This window comes from Trichechus manatus, unplaced genomic scaffold (genome assembly GCF_000243295.1).
Source record: "Trichechus manatus latirostris isolate Lorelei unplaced genomic scaffold, TriManLat1.0 scaffold00019, whole genome shotgun sequence".
NCBI classification, from domain to species: Eukaryota; Metazoa; Chordata; class Mammalia; order Sirenia; family Trichechidae; genus Trichechus; species Trichechus manatus.
In genome coordinates this window covers 14,364,125-14,385,752 of record NW_004443955.1, presented here as the reverse complement: position 1 = coordinate 14,385,752, position 21,628 = coordinate 14,364,125, and the positions used below count along the sequence as shown (strand labels likewise).

Here is a 21,628-nt window from a genome sequence, read left to right as displayed (position 1 = left end):
AGCTTTCTTTGGGGCGGTAGGACGTCTCAGACAGCTGCGTTAACCCTCGCCTTCCCGTGGGCAGGGTGCTGAGGTACTGCCGGGCAGAACGCCGGCTTGCCTTTCTGAGCCTGCCGTGGCTTCCCACCGACATCCGGGGCCCTGCGAGAAATCAGAGGGTGGGGGTGAGCGAGCTCATGGACACGCGCATGGCCGCCTCCGCAGCCCGCGCTCTTGTAAAGGCACGCCTAGCAGCTACCGAGCTACATTTAATGAAAAACCTCAGGAGGGGATGGAAATGAAAGAATCATGCCACAAAAATATAGAACACATTTTTTTTTCCTCCTGGTTTCTAATTCCTCGTGATCAGTCTTGATAAACTGAGACAATCCTTAGCTGGCTCAGTGAACGCAACGGAACAAAAAGGACTGACGAGATCGGTTCCTTGGCTCATCTTCCCTGTTTAAGAGGGACTGGCGGGTAGCTAGGGTGCTGCACTGGCCCTCGGCGCAGGACGCCACTGAGCGGTTTCTGGTAAACCAGGATGGCCCAACATCCTTCCTCAAGCACGATAATGTGTTAATTAAAAGATTAAGGAGCCTGACTTGTATTTTTGAGCTGATATTATGGTAAAATTATCCAAAAGAGGGGTGTCAGATGTTTGGACAGGGGCGCAATTTCAGTGTTTGCCATAGGCGCCATTTTCCATAGATACGTTGCTGGCCGCACCGGGTTAACAGAAACCGCTCAGTGGCGATACGTGCCCAGGGCAGGTGCAATACCTTCCATACCTGCTATACCCTAGTTACGCCTCTGCCTGAGTCCCTGGTGGTGTAAACGGTTAACGAGCTTGACTGCTAATGGAAAGGTCGGAGGTTCATGTCCATGCAGAGATTCCTCGGAAGAAAGATTATCTACAGCCGAAAAATCAGTCAACTGAAAACCATATGGAGCACAGCTCCACTCTGACACACACGGGGTAGTGCTGGTGGTGGTGGTGGCGGCTGACATTCTCGGCCCGAGGCTTCGGGGGCTCTTTCCTGAGCAGGGATTTTGCAGTCAGCCACGGGCTGCCAGTGACACAGGCACTGTGAGGTAGGGGAGCTCCATGGTAGAGTGCTGGACCCCTAAAGCTCAGGGCGACTCAGAGCAGGGCTCCAGCGGGGCTCCATGCGTATGCTTTGTGCCCTCCCCCTCCAGCGGATGCGTTAATCCATAGAGGGCTGGTCTGTGGGAGGAAGATGGCTGGGTCTGTGGGAGGATAAAATCCAGCGTGGGCTTGTGACATTATTCAAAAGATAATTTCTTCTTGAAAATCTGGGCAAAGACTATGTTCCACAACTAGATTTTCAAAGGAATTGGCCTTGCATAATTTACAAGTTACAAAAAGTCTGTTAGTGAAACTTTCCACGGATCACCTCAGAACTTTCTAGAATCAGTTTCATCTGAGATTCTGAAGAGAGCAAAGGAACAACATACTCAGAGGAATGTTGTGAGGAAAAGCCAACTCACTTGGACAGGACATCCACGGTCTGCTGGGTGGCCAGGGTCCTCTTGTCCTGTGGTCCGTATAAGAGGGTCTGAATCTGAAGACACTGTAGAACACCAAGTTGTAATCATGAGGTTATAAAAACGTCACTGAGAGCATTTTGCGAGAATAAAACCTCCCTTGAATGAAAGAAAGAATACTTCATTCATAGACCCATGTTACGGAGGGATACTGAGTTCTCAGAGTGTCTCCATACAGACTGTCTGACCTCCAATCTGGAATGCTCTGGGGGATCCAGGGAACAAGCATACAGTTTTGGCACTGTGTCAGAGAACTCTCAGTGACTGCCTGTGTGCAAAAGTGTGTTTAAAAGTAACTAAAGGCAAGAACATTGATATTGACCGGAAGATATTCTCTAGTTTCTATTTTTAAATGTCCCTTGCTACAGTACAGAAACTTTTTTAAAAAAATAGTTTTGTTTTTGCAAGTAAATGCTTTTTAAATATGGGCTTTCTATATTCATTACTACACAGCAATTTCTTAGTTATCAGTAGCTGAATATTCAGTTTATGGATTGCCCAGGGCTAATTTTGGCTTGATTTTTCTCTTCTGCTTATTGCCTTGCCATTGACTGCTTGTACTCAGCCCAGACAAAACTCAAGAAAAGGAGATAAAATTGTGCCAAACGTGGCCAAAATAATTTTGAAGAAGAATGAGGTATATGAACTTGCTTTACTGGATGCCAAGTCTTTTTATAAAACTGTAGTAACTTAAGACAATGTGATTTTTACACAGGGCTAGACAGACAGACCAATGGACTAGGACAGACAGCCTAACACTTGATACATAACAGAAATGGCCTAGCAGGGACAGTGAGAAAGCTATGGTCTATTCAATAAGTGGTGCTGGGAACACTGGTTTGTGAATGGAAAAGCAATAGATCCCCATCCCATACCAAACACAAATATTAATCCCAGATAGATAAAACAACTAAATGTGAAATGCAGAACTTGGAACTACTAGATGAAAATACTGGAGAATATCTTTATGATCTTGAGGTAGCGAAGTATTTGTGAGACAAGATCTAGACAAACCACAAAGTAAAAGATACAATTTAAACATATCAAACTCAAAATATCTGTGCATCAAAATTCACCACATGTAAAGTACAAAGACAAACCACAGACTGAGGGAGATAGTTGCAATGCACGTAAAAGAAAGGATTAGCACTCAGAATACATAAAGAACTCCTACAAAGCAATGAGAAAAATAAAAATGAGCAATTCCCAATTAAAAAATGGGCAAAAGATATAAAGAGGTAATTCAAATAAGTTGGTCAATAAGAATGGCTAATAGCCTCACTAGTAACCAGAAAGGTAAATTAAAACTTCAGTGAGGTACCCTTTTTCACCCATCATACTGCAGAAATTATAGTTGGACAACACCAAGCTTTGTCAAAGATATGAAGCAACCGGAATTCTTTCCCTGGGTGGTACAAATGGTTAAGTGCTTGACAACTATCTGAAAAGTTGGTGGTTCAAACCCAGCCAGAAGTGCCTCAGAAGACAGGCCTGGCAATCTACTTCCAAAAGGTCACAGCTTTGAAAACCCTATAGAACAGTTCTAGTTTGCATACATGGGGTCACCATGAGTCGGAATTGACTCAACAGCAACTAACAACAACACTGTACAATTGCTTTGTAGAGCAATTTGGTAATATTTAGTAATGGATAAGTGTGATAGATATACATATGTATTGTATCATATGTATGACATGTATGATATCATACAAATGTTTGATACATGTATGTGTGTACGTATATATATGTGTGTGTGTGTGTATATAAACACACATATATATACATATGGGAGCCCTGGTGGCACAATGGTTAACAGCTGCGCCGCTAACCAAAAGGTTGGCAGTTCAATCCACCAGCCATTCCTTGGAAACCCTATGGGGCAGTTCTACTCTGTCCTACCGGGCTGCTATGAGTCAGAACCGACTCAACAGCACATAACAACAACATATATACATACATATATATATATATATATCTCCAGATAGATCATCTATGATTATAAAGTAGAGGGGGAAAAAGCAAATTAGAGATGAATGCATATACTATATATATTACTTATATGAAGTTGGTTCTTGTTGTTGTTAGTTGCCACCCTGTCAATGGCAAACTCCACAGAGTTTTCAAAACTGTGACTTTTCAAAAGCAGATCTCCAGGCCTGTCTTCTGCGGCGCCTCTGGGTGGGTTTGAATAGCCAACCTTTCAGTTAGTAGTCGAGCGCTTAACCGTTTGCACTACCTAAACCAAATCCATTGTCATCGGGTTGATTCCGACTCATAGCAACCCTATAGGACAGAGTAGAACTGCCCCACGGGGTTTCCAAGGAGCTCCCGGTGGATTCGAACTGCCAACCTTTTGGTTAGCAGCCGTAGCACTTAACCACTAGGCCACCAGGGTTGCACTACCTAGGGACTCCTATATGAAATTTAAAAACATGTAAAACAAAACCAGAGTGGAATAATAAAGAAAAGAATGGGAATGATTCTATCAAATTCAGGATAGGCGCTTCCTGGGGATGGGCCAGGTAGGGGTACCCAGGAGGTTTTAACTTATGTGTAATGTTTTGTGTTGAACAGCGAGTTAAGAGATGATTGTTATATTATTCTTCAGAGTTTTCTGCATGTCTGAAAGATTTCATAACGTATTTAAAAGACTAAATTAGTTTTTTGACATGTTAACATCTTGAGTAAAAAAAAAAAGTGTGAGGATTTGGGGACTTAGTGCTGAGACTGTTTATTCATTCTGATCCACCAACCATTTTTAGGTTTTCGAGAACATTAAAATGCCAGCAGCCAAGATGCTTTGTCTTTCTAAGCTGTGGGAAATATCAAACCTGCCTGAATGTTTGTTTTAATCTAGGAATCTGAGAATGTGGTTGTCGTTTGGAGAAGAGAAATATTATCTGACTAGAATATGGCAGGATTTTTTAAATAACAGAAAGTATTAACTATTTTTAGTTGAAGTATATACAACCAAGAAGTAGTAAAATTTTTCTGTTATTCATTTTCTACAAAGGCAAGGCTCCCAGCCACTGCATCAAACAAGCCCCAGCCTTTAGAAATCTGCACTGGAGCCTTGGCCTGGCCTAGTCTAGATGCTACCCATTCTGTGCCTTGGAGCCAGTTTTGCTTTAATCTACAGACAGATTGTCATGATGGTGGAAATGAGGAGGTTTAGAAAGTTCTGTGTTGCTTTGAGGGCTGGGGGCAGGTTTTGGACACCCATGACGCTTATGGAAGCTCTTCTCGCACTCATCTCCTGCTTGAGTTGCAGCTGCTGTAAGCCTGGGTGAGTCTCCCCTTTAATGTAGTGACGCTCCTACTCCGCGCAGGGCCTGACAGGAGGTGCTCCAAAGGGGACAGCCAGCAAGAAGCAAGTCTGAGAAAGGCCTCTCTCAAGGGCTAACACTTCCTGCCAGAACAGACTTCATTTTCTGCTACATGACAAGAAATACCTTCACTCTGTGTAAAAGATCAAGTCTCGTTTTAGACCCGCCCGCTCTTGCCTGTTTACATATGTATGAGTGCCTCCACCAGCTCATTTTCAGAAGAGCTGATGTCGGCATGGCTTGGTGTTAATTCATTCACTGTGGCATTAGAATTTTACTGACATTATAATGATTTATTTGAGACTGTCTGAGGTCTCGGCTGGGTCTGCCTTACATATGGGCTCGGAAATCAAAAACTCTGGAGGAATTTCCATCCCACTGCTTTGGTTATGGAAGCGTCCTCTCCCCCGGGCCCCCCTACTCTCTAGGGAAAGAGATACCATTAGCTGAATATTGGTGAATTCCCTCAATGAATGACAAGGCAATTGAGAGTGTTTTTACAAATTCTCACTGGCTGTACTAAGCCCTACATAGTTTCAGACCTTGCATGCTGATCACTTTCCTGGGGATATAATGTTAGTGGAACAATAGCAGAGAGGATCAAGGTTGTGTGAAGCCAGTCTTTTCAGTAATGGAGCCCAGAGAGGTGAACTTCACCTGCACTCTACCCCCTGGACTCCAGCCAAGACTCCTCTGTTCTGGAGTTAATAGATTTTTCTAAGAGGGCAGTCGTGGTTCATTGGTAGAATTCTTGACTTCTGTATGGGAGACCTGGGTTCAACTCCCAACCAATGCACCTCATGCACAGCCACCACCGGTCTGTCATTGGAGGCTTGCATGTTGCTATGATGCTGAACGGGTTTCAGTGGAGCTTCCAGACTAAGACAGACCGGAAGAAAGGTCTGGCAATCTACTTCTGAAAATCAGCCAGTGAAAACCCTATAGATCACAACAGCCCGATCTTGTTGTGCATGGGGTTGCCATGAGTTGGGGGCTGACGTGACAGCGGTCAACACAGCATCATCACTAAGGAGCTTTGCCTATGATTCCAGCTGAAGTGAGAAGAGATGCAAAGGGATAGCAACTAGGAGACAAACAGACATGTTTGTCCCTTTTGTGATTACAGTGGCCTGGAAAGCCATACCAGGCACCAAGATAAAAAAGCAGTTCATCCATTAATTGAAATAGTCTTCAAGATATACTTTTTTAATTACAAAGAAACTCAGTACTGATTTTTACTAGAAAATTGTTTTACATAACTAATATCTAAAAAGCACAAACTGAAGTTTTAAATGATTTACAGCTTTTAGCCAAATTTGTTTAAGCATTTTGGGGTGAAGTAGGTCTTTCAATTCTTTTGTTAAAAACACAGACAGTGACAGAGACAAAGTCCAGCATTGTGACCACCCCTTGAGCTAAGTAAAGAACACCCAAACATCGACGTTAGAATATTCTCTACCATAAACGAAGGTGTTCTGTACTCTCCAGATTTTTCCAAGGAGTCCAGTGTACCCATTTTGAAATCAGCAATGAAAGGGTGTTTCTCACTTTCCTTTGAAGTGGACAAAAAACTGAAAAATTTCCACACGAACTTTAAGAAGGCATATGTTGTGGTTATTCGATTTTATCTGCAGTGGTGGTAGAAAGTCACTTATGTGTCTATTATTCCTTAAATAGCGCACAGTGGGCTGGTCTTCCCCTTGACTCCCCTCCCTGTCTCCAGAGGAAGACTCAGGGCAAGGCTGGCACTTATTCCAGACTGCAAGCTGCTCCTGGGCAGGGGCCACATGTCCTTGGTCACCTTTGTGTCCTAGGGATATAAGTAGATGCAATATTTGCTGAATGAATGAATGATTAAATAAATGAACAAATAAATATGCTGAGCACATTCTCATATGGAACTTCAAGACATGATGTTATGGATTGAATTGTGTCCTCCAAAAATGTGTCAACTTGGCTAGGCCATGATTCCCTGTATTGTGTGGTTGTCTACCATTTTGTGATCTGATGTGATTATCCTATGTGCTGTAAATCCTAACCTCTATGATATTAATGAGGCAGGATTAGAGGCAGCTCTGCTAATGAGGGAGCCCTGGTGGCACAGTGGTTAACAGTTATGGCTGCTACCAAAAGGTTGGCAGTTCGAATCCACCGGCCGCTCCTTGGAAACCCTACGGGGCAGTTCTACTCTTGTCCTATAGCATCACTATGAGTTGGAATTGACTCGATGGCAACAGCTTTTTATGCTAATGAGGTAGGACTCAATCTGCAGCATTAGGTTGCATCTTCAGTCAATCTCTTTTGAGATATAAAAGAGAGAAGCAAGCAGGGTTGGAGGGAACCTTATGCCACCGAGAAAGATATGCCAGGAGCAGAGCACGTCCTTTGGACCCAGAGTCCCTGTGCTGAGAAACTCCTAGACCAGGGGAAGATTAATGACAAGGACCTTCCCCCAGAGCTGACAGAGAGAGAAAGCCTATTCTGGGAACTGGGGCCCTGAATTCGGACTTGTAGCCTCCTAAACTGTGAGTGAATAAACTTCCGTTTGTTAGCCGTCCACTTGTGGTATTTCTGTTATAGCAGCACTAGACAACTAAGACACGTGGTTTGGGCCATCGGGCTTCAGGGATACGTCAGTAACTAAAACCTCTGGTAAGGACGGTTCTTTGTGAGAGCATTGTCAAAAATCTTCAAAATTATAATCCTATCAAGTTCAAGAGCAGAAAGAGTGCTGTTCCCTCTTCTCTCAGGAGCCGTTCGTCAAACTAGGATAGTTAAGAGATAATCTTAAGCATTCGATGCAAGTTTTAAAAATTATTTTTGACATGGAGTTTTGAAGGCTGAAGCCCAGGGAGCTGGAAGAGGAGTGTCAGCTTGCTGTCCTCCTACCTATGGCCTGCCTCTGAGCTGCCACCCTTACCAGTGGACAGAGGAGTGGGTCAGTGGCAGCGATGGGTGCAGGTTAGCTGACTCAGTATACCCGTTGACACTGAGTCGATTCCAACTCTTGTAACCCTATAAGACAGAGTAGACCTGCCCTATAGGGTTTCCAAGGTTGTAATCTTTAAGGAAGCAGACTGCCACATCTTTCTCCCGAGGAGCAGCTAGTGGGTTCGAACAACAGATGATTTTGATTAGCAGCTGAGCATTTTAACCACTGTGCCACCAGGGCTCCTTGACTCAGTATACTCTGGCTTAAAAAAAAAAAAACAAAAAATAGTTAAATACACAAATTCACAAGAGGGCATATTTTCTGTGTTTTGGGATCTCTGAAAATTTGCAGTCATTACTCAAGGCCATTTTCAGGGCAGCCTCGCTGCAGAAGTGGAGTGGGGGTGTCATTGCTACCCCTCCCTTCCTCAACCCTGTCCGTCAGGTCCTGGGATGGCAGCAGAATTTCTATCGGTGAGTTTCAAACAATGAAAGTGCCAATGAATGAGCCTATGTATTACTCATCACTGCAGCAGGGACTACAGTGGTCATTTAAATGGGAAGGCTACATGGCTCAATAATACAAAACTGACAAAGTTTTTTTTTTCTTTTTCATTCCTGGTATGGTCTGTCATGCTATTACTTATGTTTTCTCTTTATATGAGATGAAAAACAAAGCCAGAGAAAGTCAAACATTTTAATTACTCTAATTCTGAGGATGTGAAATCACTACTCTTCTTTACATATGTTATCTGATGCTAGACTATGTCCACAATGGAGAAATTACCCAGAGACCCATGAATTATGCTTCCGTTTTCATGTCATTTCTCAAGGCTAATACTAATTAAAAAAAGAAACTTTCAGAAACCATGATACATGGAAGTGACATGTCTTATAAAAGTGTAAAAAAAAAACAAAAACACAAAAATACTTTCACTGACTAATCATTGCGGGGAAGGCAGGAATGATTATTTAAATGATAACCTTGTGGAACTGAAAGGATAAACCCAAACACAACTCATCAGATAGCATTTTCCTGTGGAGAGAGTCGAGGGTGGTGGCTGCTTCTGTGGAGTCCGTCCTGACTACAAACAAACCCCACCACAACCAGTCAGCCCTCAGTATGTGCCCACCGAGCACTGCTGTCCACCAGCCCTGTGCCCAGCCCAGTGGGAGAGCAGAGAATGGACAGGCGTGGGCTTTGCTTTCAGGGGGCGTCTAATGTAGCGGGGGATAGACATGAAAAAATATACAAATAAGCGTGTCATAACAACATGTAATAAGTGCTAGGGGAAAAAAAGAACATGGGACTATAAGAATAAAAGGGGGAGTGGTGGTGGTGGGAGACGGGTATGCGAGTCAGCGAAGGCCTTTCTGAGGAGGTGACATTGGAGGTGAGACCTGAAGGATGAGGAGTCAGCCAGGTGACAGCACCAGGTAGGGAGGTGTGTGGGGCAGTCCTGAGCAGCAGGATTGGGAAGTTTTTGAGGAAACACACCCCTGTGTGCACTCTCTCTCTCTCTCTCTCTCACACACACACACACACACACACACACACACACACACACACACACAAATCCTGTGTCTCTCTTACTTGAAGGGCCACTAATTCTAAGATCCAAGGATTGATGCAGCTGTGGGTGGAGGGGTCCATGAGAGACATATAGGTAAGGTGGAGAACAGAGATCCTAGGATGAGGAGGGAAACGGGAGCTGAGGTAGAAAGGGAGGGACCCAAGCCCCGCCACCCACACAGGTGCTCACAGTGGCTTCTCCTGAGTCTCTGCTGCATGCCAGCCTCGGAATGTGGATGTCAACCTTGCTGTCTCCCTCCCTTCTCACCTCCAAGTTGCCAAGTACCATGGGCTCTACATTCTTATCGACATCCCTCGACTCCCCCACGACTTTGCTCCATCCCCTGGCCACTGTCTTGGAGCAAGCTACCATCATTTCTCTCCAGGACAACTGCAACACAAACGTTTAGAAAACAAATGCATCAGCATGACTGGCTGTCGAGAGGCATTCTGCTGCATGCTACATATAAATTAGGGTTTGTTGTTAAAGCAGAGAGCCAGCCTTTTATATCAAAATCAGATTTGCCTATTCCTGAGGCAGCTAGAGCAAGAATGCAGAATCTCCTAAAGCTGAGCCCTCTGAGCTGCCTCTCCTTGGCACGCTTCCCTGATGAGATCGAGCTCAGCTGTCGCGGGCCGTGTTTCCTGAGTTTGGCCAGGCCAACCACAGCTCTTCCAATGTGTTGAAGGTTACACAGCATTTATGTGGTAGGAGAGCTTGCCTTTTCCTTAACCTTGGCCATCCACCCATAAAGTCATGGTTCCCCTGTGTCCAGCAAGGCTCTGATAAATTGCCAGGTAGTCTCAGGCCAGGACAGTCCATGCAGACCCGCAGTTGTGTGCCTCCCTGCACCCCGGTGCCCTTTAGGAACCTCTAACGCATCGTTCGAGTCCCTGGGTGGTGGTGTAGCTTCACTACTAACTGAATGATTGGCGGTTTGAACCTATCGAGAGGTGTTTTGAAAGAAAGGCCCAGCTATCTGCTCTAACATACATGGGGTCACCATGAGTCAGAGTTGGCTTGATGGCAACTGGTTTGGTTTTTTTTTTTTTTTAAGGCATTGCTCATTCGCTAGGACACAGGACAAGCTTGGATATTCCAGGAGCTTTTCCACAGCAAACGCTGCCTTGTTCCTAGGCAGTCTGTGCACACTACAGGTCTGTGTTTTCTAAGAGGAAGCAAATGTGGGGGTGCTGTACCTGGGCTGCCGGAGCTAGGGGCCTGGCCCAGCAGACAGCCCCTCTTCCCTGCAGCTGAGGAAACCAGAGTAGCTGTGGCCAGGGGACCTTCAATTCTCACTCACACCCAGCCTGTAGCAGGTGGGCGGGGGGGCTCCACATTTCCCCCGACAGAAGGTTAAAAATGGATGATCCCGGCCTCCCTAACTCTCAGCTCCATCCTCATACTATATCCAGGGATTAACAAACATTTTCGAGGATGAGTGCTTGCTTGAAAGATCTTTAATATATTTGTCTCTTTATAAAGGGATTTGAGGTGACTGCTGCAGCCCAATAACGGGTTAGGAGAAGACAATTTGAAAATCTGGAAAAATGAGAATAGAATCTAAACCTGAAGACAATGGGGGCAAACATGGTTCTGTGTGCACTCCAAATTTGGCTCTGGATCTCCTGGTATCCAGGGAAACAAAGCAAATGCCAAATACGTGAAAGGGAAGGTAAAACTAAGTGGACACCGATAGAATTATAAGACATGAGTTGTCTATAAAGTATGGCCATCTAGAGGACAGCTTGGTGTGTCTGGGCAGTTGGAAGAATGGCTAGAATACAGCAAAGACCTGATGGTCTGCTCACAAGTCTTGACCCACAAATGAATAATAATTTTCCTTCTTCCTTCAAAAGACTCATTAGAGTAGGCTTTGAATTCCTGGGAGAAAGAGGACATATAAAATCATATTATTCTTTTATGACAATGTTTAATGTTCACAGCTTTAAAGTTGTCAGACAATGGACTGAACCCTAATATGGAGCCCAGATGAAGGATGGACCCAAACCCCACTTCACAATATAACTGTTGTTGTTGTTAGCTATCAAGTCGGCCCCCAACTCATGGAGACCCCATGTGTGACAGAGTAGAACAGCTCCATAGGGTTTTCTTGTCTGTAATCTTTACGGAAGCAGACAGCCAAGCCTTTTCTTCTGCGGAGCTGCCGGGTGGGTTTGAACCAGCAACCTTCAGGTTAGCAGTGATCGCAAACCATTTGCACCAGCCAGGCGCCTTTCACAATATAACCAGGCCTGGGTATATGAGTCATGTGACCGACCTATGGAACAGTCTTCATGAATTCTTTTTTCAGGCTTTCTTTTCACTTGGATGAAAACGTTGGCAATTAAGCCCATCCTAGAATCAAACACGTCTCTAAGCTGCAAAAGCATGTGAACTTTTGCTATGGAAATTTCCTTTGGAGCCAAGAGAGTTCTCCTATTTTCCCCTGGAGGCAGATGCCTTGAAAAGACAGATCAATAATACAGCTTTCTGGTCTGTAATTTAATCCTGCTGTCTGCTTTGTTCCTCAAGCCTTCCTGTTTTTCATGCCTGGGAGGACCACTCAGCACTGGGTGGCACATCTGGAAAAGCCATTCTTCAGTGGATTCCGGCTACTGAGTTGAAAACTTGGGTGACGCAGCTGTTGTGTCAAAAACGAGAGAGGCACCACCGGGCCGGTGGCTGTAGAAAGCTGCTGGCTTCACAGAGCCCCAGTGCTAAATATGGCATTTAAGAAACTGGTTCAGCAGCAGATGGGAAAAGCATGTGTGAAGTCCCCACCTGTGCCCCAGTGTCCCTGTCCTCAGATGTGTCCACATGGAGAGCTGGAAACGATAGCTGTGTGTACAGAGCATGCAAAACCTCCCCAAGTAAAAGTTTCAGCCCTTTGCTCTCCTATTCTGACATGTGATATCTTTGAAATGTCAAAGTCATTGCTTTCAGGACAGATAAGTAATGAGGCCACACTAAAGGAAAACAATGTCACCGGCTTCTGCTACAGTTTATCTGGCTGATGAAATCTGAGTTTCTTGAACCTGAACTGATCTGCAGAGGCAGCAAGGCTCAGAGCGTGATTCTCAAACTTCCCCTAGGAAGCTGGCTAAAATTCAGATCCTGGAGCTCTGCCCAGGGACTCTGATTCAGGAGGCCACCCTGATGCCAGTGGTTCAAGATCCACTCTTGGCAAAAGACTGGACAAAAACAGCGTAGGCTTCACTTCAGAGTAACCTGTCAGTGGAAAGTTCGCTCACATTGATGAGCCTCAGGCCCCTTCTCGGTGACAGCCGGCTATAAAGTCTGACTGCAGGGCTGCTGTGAAGACGAAGATCGACCGACAGATGAACATCTCCCAGCAGCAGCAACCTAACACCAAGCTGCCACCACCACCACCAGCTGCCATCAAGTCAACTCTGACTTATGGTGACCTCGTGTGTCACAGTAGAACTGTACTCCATAGGCTGATCTTTCAGAAGTAGATCACCAGGCCCTTCTTCCAAGGTACTCGTGGGTGGACTCAAACTTAAGCAGGAGGTCGATAACGGTACCAGCCCAGCCCCGCCCGGCCCAGTAGGAGCCAGCAGAGGCTGAGTGAAGGTCTTACTGGCCCCTTATCAGCCCTGCCATTACCATCTGCTGTCCTCCCCTATACTCTGGATCCACACCAACCCTCTCCTGCCTGGAGATGAGTGGCTAGGCTGAGCCCTTGGAAGAATTTCCCCTACTTCATGTACCCTTCTCAGGAGGGATAGAGGAGGGGAAAGGAAAGTGGAGATTCCCAACTGGCTGGCAGCAGCCTTGGCCATGGAAGCTCTAGCTTTTCCTCCATCCTGGGACAGGGTCTGGGCTATCCCCATTCTCACTTACCTCACCTCAATGGACCCTGAGAACAGCCGTAGGAGGGAAGGAGAATGGGTGTTCTGTTGTCTCCATTTTATGGATGAGAAAGCTGAGGTCTCTTGCCTCAAGTCTTGGTCATCTCCATTCCATTTTCAATACTATGATCACAGTGATTTTTTTTTTTTTATCCAAACTACAAATATATACCTGAAGTGCCCTGCTTAAAATTCCCTCAATGGGCATCAAACTACTGGGCTGAGGGCTGTGGGGACCACAGTCTCAGGGAACATCTAGCTCAACTGGCATAACATAGTTTATAAAGAATGTGTTCTACATTCTACTTTGGTCAATAGCATCTGGGGTCTTAAAAGCTTGTGAGTGGCCATCTAAGATACTCCACTGGTCTCAACCCATCTGGAGTAAGGGAGAATGAAGAAAACTGAAGACACAAGGGAAAGATTAGTCCAAATGACTAATGGACGACAAGTACTACAGCCTCCACCAGACTAAGTCCAGCACAACTAGACGGTGCCCCACTACCACCACCAATTGCTCTGACAGGGATCACAATAGAGGGTCCTGGACAGAGATGGAGAAAAATGTAGAACAAAATTCTAATTCGCTAAAAAAGACCAGACTTACTAGCCTGACAGAGATTGGAGAAATCCCGAGATTATGGCCCCCTGGACACCCTTTTAGCTCAGTAATGAAGTCCCTCCTGAGGTTCACCCTTCAGCCAAAGATTAGACAGGCCCATAAAACAAAACAAGACTAAATGGGTACACCAGCCCAGGGGCAAGGACAAGAAGGCAGGAGGGGGCATGAAAGCTGGTAATAGGGAACCCAATGTCGAGAAGAGGAGAGTGTTGACATGTCACAGGGTTGTTAACCAATGTCATAAAACAATACGTGTACTAATTGCTTAATGAGAAGCTACTTTGTTCTGTAAACCTTCATCTAAAGTACAAAAGAAAAAAAAAAAAAAGAAACCCTTCAACGGCTCCCAGCTGCTTACAGCAGGGATGGGAAAACATTTTTATGCAAAGATCCCAATGGTAAATCTTTCAGGCTTTTCATGCCAAGAGACAAAATTGAGGCCACTATGTAGTAGTGGAACCCTGGTGCTGTGGTTAAGAGCTCGGCTACTAACCAAAAGATCGGCAGTTCAAATCTACCAGCCGCTCTTTGGAAACCATATGGGGCAGTTCTGCTCTGTCCTATAGGGTCACTATGAGCCAGAATTGACTCGACAGCAACAATTTTTTTTTTTTTTTGTAGAACTGCTCCATAGGGTTTTCTAGGCTGTAATCTCTTCAGGAAAGGTGTGCGTCAGGGTTGTATCCTTTGACCATACTTATTCAATCTGCATGCTGAGCAAATAATCCAAGAAGCTGGACTATGTGAAGAAGAACGGGCATCAGGATTGGAGGAAGATTCATTAACAACCTGCATTACGCAGATAACACAACCTTGCTTGCTAAAAGTGAGGAGGACTTGAAGTACTTACTGATGAAGATCAAAGACCACACACAGCCTTCAGTATGGACTACACCTCAACATAAAGAAAACAAAAATCCTCACAACTGGACCAATAAGCAACATCACGGTAAATGGACAAAGGATTGAAGTTGTCAAGGATTTCATTTTACTTGGATCCACAATCAACACCCATGGAAGCAGCATTCAAGAAATCAAACAACACATTGCATTGCGCAAATCTGCTGCAAAAAATCTCTTCAAAGTGTTAAAAAGCAAAGATGTCACCTTGAAGACTAAGGTGCACTTGATCCAAGCCATGGTGTTTTCAGTCGCCTCATATGCATGCAAAAGCTGGACAATGAATAAAGAAGACCGAAGAAGAATTGATGCCTTTGAATTGTGATGCTGGCAAAGAATATTGAATACGCCATGGACTGCCAAAAGAACGAACAAATCTGTCTTGGAAGAAGTACGGCCAGAATGCAAAGGATGGCGAGACTACGTCTCACATACTTTGGACGTGTTATCAGGAGGGACCAGTCCCAGGAGAAGGATATCATGCTTGGTAAAATAGAGGGTCAGTGAAAAAGAGGAAGACCCTCAAAGAGATGGATTGACACAGCGGCTGCAACAATGGGCTCATGCATGGCAACAATTGTGAGGATGGTGCAGCACCAGGCAGTGTTTCGTTCTGTTGTACATAGGGTCACTATGAGTTGGAACCAACTCGACGGCACCTAACAACAACAATCTTTACAGGAGTAGGTCTACAGGTCTTTCTCCCGTGGAGCCACTGGGTGGGTTAGAACTGCCAACCTTTTGGTTTTCAGTTAAGCGCTTAAGTGTTGAGCCAGCAGGGCTCCTTCTATATAACGCGAGAAAGCAAATTATTTTCTTGTTAGATAGGTCTATGAAAAGAATGGATTTCTTTTTAGGGGGTAAAACTTTCATTCAATTAGGGTTCAAAGTTCGTGTTCCCTATCATCAGCTCGATTAAAAATGATCATCTGTAAAAACCATGTATAGCTCACAGGCCATAGAGAAACGGATGGCAGTGGGCTGGGCTGGGCCTGCAGCCATCATGTGGGATCCCTGGCCTCAGCCCCTTAACCTGGTAAACCCAGCCTCAGAGACTTGGCCCTGCACCTTTCCCAGCCACACTCCCCACTGCAGCTAGCCCAACGAGCTCTGTTCTTAAACCTACTTTGTTCTCTTACCCTGAGCCTTTCCAAGTGCTGCTCCTTCTCCTACCCCATGTTCCTACCTGGAAAATTCCTGCCTCTTCTAGTCTATACTCTTTTCCAGGACTGCTTATCTGGGCACCTTCCCTAAACCCCCTCCTATAGGTCCTGATAGGGACCTACAGCATAGAACTTTTACATAATATACTTCAGGGTTTGCAAACTGTAACTCCCTCACTGGCCTGGAACCCTCTTAGGGGAAGGAACTGCTTCATTCCTATTTGTATTCATTGCACATGCTTGAAAAATGAGAGTGTGGGGTGCCAGTGAACCCAGTCCCAGGTCTTCTGGCTATGGGACTGTGTTTCCAGTGTCACCCCCACCCAGGGTCCCCTGGCTACCTTGGAAGCACCGTAGTTTTACAAGCTACCACCCCCGGCCTCAGCTGACTGCTCCAGCGGTGGGCATCTGATTCAAGCCAGGCCAGTCAGTTTTTCCCTGACATTTTTTTAAGCTGTGACTAACAGCTACCTCTCTTCAAAGGCACAGGCGGTAGGACGTAAAACTCAGGAATGCTGGCAGCCATGCACTCCATCTTGAGGGAAGACAGTGCTGTGAGAGAGGAAGATGAGGTGCATTGAGAAGTAGGGAGGAGCCCTGGGCAGAGCCCTCGTGGCTCTAGTGTCTGGCTGCTGCAGTTTCTCCAAAGGCTCCACTGCATCCCTGCCCTGCTAGTCATCTGGCGCCATAAGACAATAAATGTCTTTTTAAGCCTGAGCTAGTTTGAGTGTATTCTGGCAGTTGCAATTCAAAGAGACCTACTATACTGATCTTGGCTTTCTTCCCACTATGCTACTGGTTTTCAACCTTTTTTTTTTTAAGAAAAAAAATCTTATTCAGAAACTCTCAATGTGAAATAGATGACAGTGTACACTGTAGAATACAGAGTGCCTGGTGCTGGGTCTGCACTCCAACAATATCCTGCTGTGTAACCAAGGCTGAGACACCCTCTCAGCTTCAGTTTCCCTCTTTGTAAAATATGGAAAGTAGAGGAACCCAACTGTTAGAGTTGCTGTAGGGTTTAAATAAGTTAATATATGTAAATCACTTAACAGAGTGCCAGGGATATAACAATCACTCAATAAGCACTGGCTATTATTGTATGGAAGTGGAGGATGGGAAAGAGAGCAACTGCCCCCTCAGCTTTCCTTCTCAGATCTTCTCTCACCGTGATGTCTTTGGCACATGTGCAATGTTTAAATTATCTGAAATGACTTGTTTAATGTATGTCCTCCTGGCTAGACTGGCAGCTCTCAAAGACAAGGAGCGGATTTGTCTTGGTCATTGTTTTCTCCTCACGACTGCTGGGCACAGTAATGGCCCACAGAAGGTGCTCAATAAATACTTGATGACCGCTGATAATAGAATAGGCACTACACAAGTCACCAAATCTGGTGCTTGTTGCAGCAGAATCAGAAAAGATGTAAGAAGAGATAAAGACTGGACTTACAGGACGGCCCACTCAGAACTAAAGTTAATTTTTTTGGTTTGATCAGTTAGGTTACTTAGAAGTTCCCAGGTGTTTTCCATTTTAAAACTAATTAATGTAATGAAAACCCAACATATGAGAATTTCTAAGATACAGTAAAGCAATAGTAAGAGGAAAATTCATGGCTTTTAACGCTTCTATCAATAAAAACGAAACATGAAAATGAATGAATTAAACTTCTAACTCAAAAAGATAGGAGAAAAATCTACAACAAAATAAAACACAAAGGAAGAAATAATAAAGACAAAAACAGAAATTAATGAAGTAGACAGCAGAAAGCAGGTCTAGTGAATCAAAATCCTCATTCTTGAAAAAATTAACAAAACAGACAAGGCAACAATTAAATCAGTCACAAAAAAAAAAGAGAGAAGAGGGAGAAAACACAAATATAAAACTAAGACATTATAAGGGGGAAATAATCATTAAAAAGCATAAGTAATCTCTATGTATATAAATCAGAAAATGTAAATGAAATGGATAACTACCTAGAAAGATATAGTTTACCAACAATAACCCAATTACAGATGGAAAGCTTCAACAGACCAATTTTTTATAGGAAAAATAGAGAAAATTGTCAAACAATTTCCCCACCAAAGAGGGAAAAAAAGAAAACACACAAAAAACCCCACAAAAACAGAAACAAAAAACCACCATGCCTAAATGGTTACATAGGAGGTACAAATTTCAAAGACTAGATAGCTTCAATGCTATATATGTGTTTTTAAATTGCTCCAATGCACATAAAATAAAGGAGAACTACCAAATTATTTTTATGAAGTAAATATAACATTGATACTTAAACAAAAATCACTTGCAAATACTGGAGTAAAAATTCTAAATCAAATATTAGCAAACAATTCAACATCACATTAAAAAATAATAAAACATGACTTAGATTTATTCCAGGAATGCAAGGTTGCTTCAATATTACAATTAAATACTCTGTATTAATTGATCCACCAAGAGTCATATAAATATCTTCACAGATAACTGAAAAGCCTTTGATAAAATTCAACACTCATTTCTAATTAAAAAAAAAAAAATGATGAAAATATGAATTGATGGACATTTCCTTAACATGATAAAAGTATATAAACCATAGACCTAAAGCCAGCAATTTACTAAATAAGGAATCACTAGAGGGATTTCCACTAAGATCAGGAGCAAGGCAAGTATGCTCATTATCTTTACTACTATTTATCACTGTACTAGAAGTATGAGTCAATGCAATTTGGCAAGATAAATCAATTAGAAGCATAAAGATTAAAAAATAAGAAGTAAAACTATAAGTATTTGCAGATGACATAACAGTATACCTGGGAAGCCTGGGAAAATCAGTGCTCACATTAACTCAAGCAATCAAAGAATTAAGCAAGCGAGAAGGACATAAAATTAACAGAGAAATCAGTGGCCTTCGTGTACACAAAAATAACCCGTTAAAAGATATAACTGCACTTACAATAGTGATAAAGAAGATAAAGTACTTAGAAATAAACTTACTAAGAAATGTGCAAAACCTACACGAGGAAAATTTTAAAACACACCTGAAAGATACAAAAATAGACATGAACAAATGGAAAGACATTCCTTGTTCTTGGTTAGGATGACTCAAAATCAAAAAGATGTCAGTTCTTCTGAAGTTCGTTTGTAAACAACACAACCCCCAAAAAAATACTGGCAAAAATTTTATGGAGCCAGACAGGTTGATACTAAAATTCACATGGAAAAGTTAACAAACTTGCAAGAATATCTAGAAAACCTGATATTCTAGGTGGAAGAGAAAGCCAGGAAGGGTGTCTAGTCCTATCAGCTATTAAATCATACCATAAAAGCTCTATAATTAAAACAGCAAGGTACTGGCACATGAATAAACAGAGAGACTAGTGGTACAGAACTGAAATCCAGAAATAGGCTCAAGTACATACAGAAATTTTGTATATGATGAAGGTATTATCTTAAATTACTGGATAAAAGATGGGCTTTTTAATAAAATGGTGCTGGACAACTGGGAAACCATTTTGAAAAAAGACAGCATTAGAGCCATACCTCACACCATACACATAAATAAAATTCAAATTAATAAAAAAAAAGGTAAGTACTAAAAGAAAACATAGATGAATTCCTCTATAAACTGGGAATACAGAAAGATTTTCTAAATATGTTCTAAGGTAAAGATTAAAAATATTTGCGTGGTAAAAAATTATTAATAATTTATTAAAAATATATGCAAATAAGATTACTATATCTTTCACCCAAAAAGTTTTAGCTTAGATCACACTGCAAAAGTTATATCAACGTACATAAATAAGTCACTTATAAAGTTTCGTTTAAAAAGAGCATGCTGGAGGGAGAGAAAGTGGCTTGCTGGAAGGGAGGGAGTTTTGCTTTGCGTTAGTGTGGGATCCAGCTTTACCTTGTTCAGTTTCTTATGGGCCCTGCTGTGGTTTCCCTGTGCCAGGTCTGCCCCACCCAGGAGCCGGTATGTCTCAGCCACCTCAGGACTGAAGTCACCAAATGTCTCCACTTTGGCTTCCAGGGACTCTTTCAGTATACAGAACGCTCTCTGTGAAAGGGAAAAAACACTGTCTGGTTAAAAGTTTAAAGTTTGATGAAGACCAGTGACTCTTAGAAAATTATATAACTGATGTTTATTTTTACTTTTTTAGAGGAATGGATTTTGGTAGGGAGCCCTGGTGGTGCAGTGGATAAGCACTTGGCTAGTAACCCAAAGGTTGGCGGTTTGAACTTAGCAGCTGCTCCGAAAAAGAAACATGTGGCAGCCTGCTTCTGTAAAGATTACAGCCTTGGAAACCCTATGGGGCGGTTCTACTCTGTCCTATAGGGTCGCTATGAGTTAGAACCGACTCTATGGCAAGGGGTTTAGTTTTTAAAATTTTTTTTTTTTTTTCAGTATCATAAGCTGCGAGTCCCTAGGTGGCACAAAAGGCTACTAATTGAAAGACTGGTGGTTTGAATCCACCCAGAGGCACCTGGGAAGAATGGACTGGTGAGCTACTTCCAAAAAATCAGCCATTGAAAACCCTATGGAGCACAGCTCTACTCTGACATAGATGGGATTGCCATGAGTCAGAATCGACTCCACAGCAACTGGGTATTTTTTTGTTTATCATGAGCTGAGCCTACTCTCCTCTGGTTAAATAGGAGACAGGAAATAACATATGTTGGAAAAAAAAAAGAAAGGAAGAAAATTATAAACTATGAAGAGAGAATGAACAAAGGACACTTGGAGAATAACCCCACTTCAGATATTATAGGAATCCACTTTAGTTGAATAATGAAAACAAAAGCTAACATGTATTGAGTCCTTTGTATGCTAGGATTTGTGCTAAACAATTTACACGTGTGAACTCATCTGACAGAGGAGAAAACTGAGACACAGAGCAGTCAAGAAACCTGCTCAGTGATGTTGAAAATCTGAACAGACCCGTAACAAGAGATTAAAAAGGTAATAAAAAAAACTCCCAACAAAAAAAAAAGCCCTGGCCCAGATGGCTTCACTGGAGAATTCTAAAAAACATTCAGAGAAGAGCTTGTACCAGTACTACTGAAATTATTTCAGAACATAGAAAAGGAAGCGACACTTCCAAACTCATTCTATGAAGCCAGCATAACCCTGATATCAAAACCAGGCAAAGATGCCACAAAAAAAGAAAATTACAGACCAATATCTCTCATGAATATAGATGCAAAAATTCTCAACAAATTCTAGCCAATGGAATTCAACATCATATCAAAAAAATAATACACCGTGACCAAGCAGGATTCATAGCAGTTATGCAAGGATGGTTCAACATTAGAAAATCAATCAATGTAATTCACCACATAAATAAAAAGAAAGAAAAGAATCACATGATCATCTCAATTGACGCAGAAAAGGCATTCAACAAAGTCCAACACCCATTCCTGATAAAAACTCTCAATAAAATAGGTATAGAAGGGAAATTTCTTGACATAATAAAGGGCATCTATGCAAAACCAATGGCCAACATCATTCTTAACGGAGAGAGGCTGAAAACACTCCCCTTGAGAACAGGAACAAGACAAGGATGCCCTTTATCATCATTCCTATTTAACACTGTGCTGGAAGTTCCAGCTAGAGCAATAAGGCAAGAAAAAGAAATAAAGGGCATCCAAATTGGTAATGAAGAAGTTAAACTGTCCCTGTTTGCAGATGATATG

The 21,628-nt window shown here is 43.0% G+C and overlaps 1 protein-coding gene across 1 annotated transcript in view; it reads right to left on the bottom strand.

Moving 5' to 3' along the window:
* Window positions 1–26: 26 nt before the first annotated feature.
* TTC23 (tetratricopeptide repeat domain 23) overlaps window positions 27–21,628 on the bottom strand; it is a 109,426-nt gene continuing 87,824 nt past the window's right edge. The window contains exons 8-10 of the mRNA XM_023727808.1: window positions 19,842–19,991; window positions 1,492–1,574; window positions 27–141 (exon numbers count right to left, since the gene is read on the bottom strand). Of these exons, the coding sequence (XP_023583576.1) occupies window positions 27–141; window positions 1,492–1,574; window positions 19,842–19,991 (348 nt within the window). The remainder of the gene's footprint in view (window positions 142–1,491; window positions 1,575–19,841; window positions 19,992–21,628) is intronic.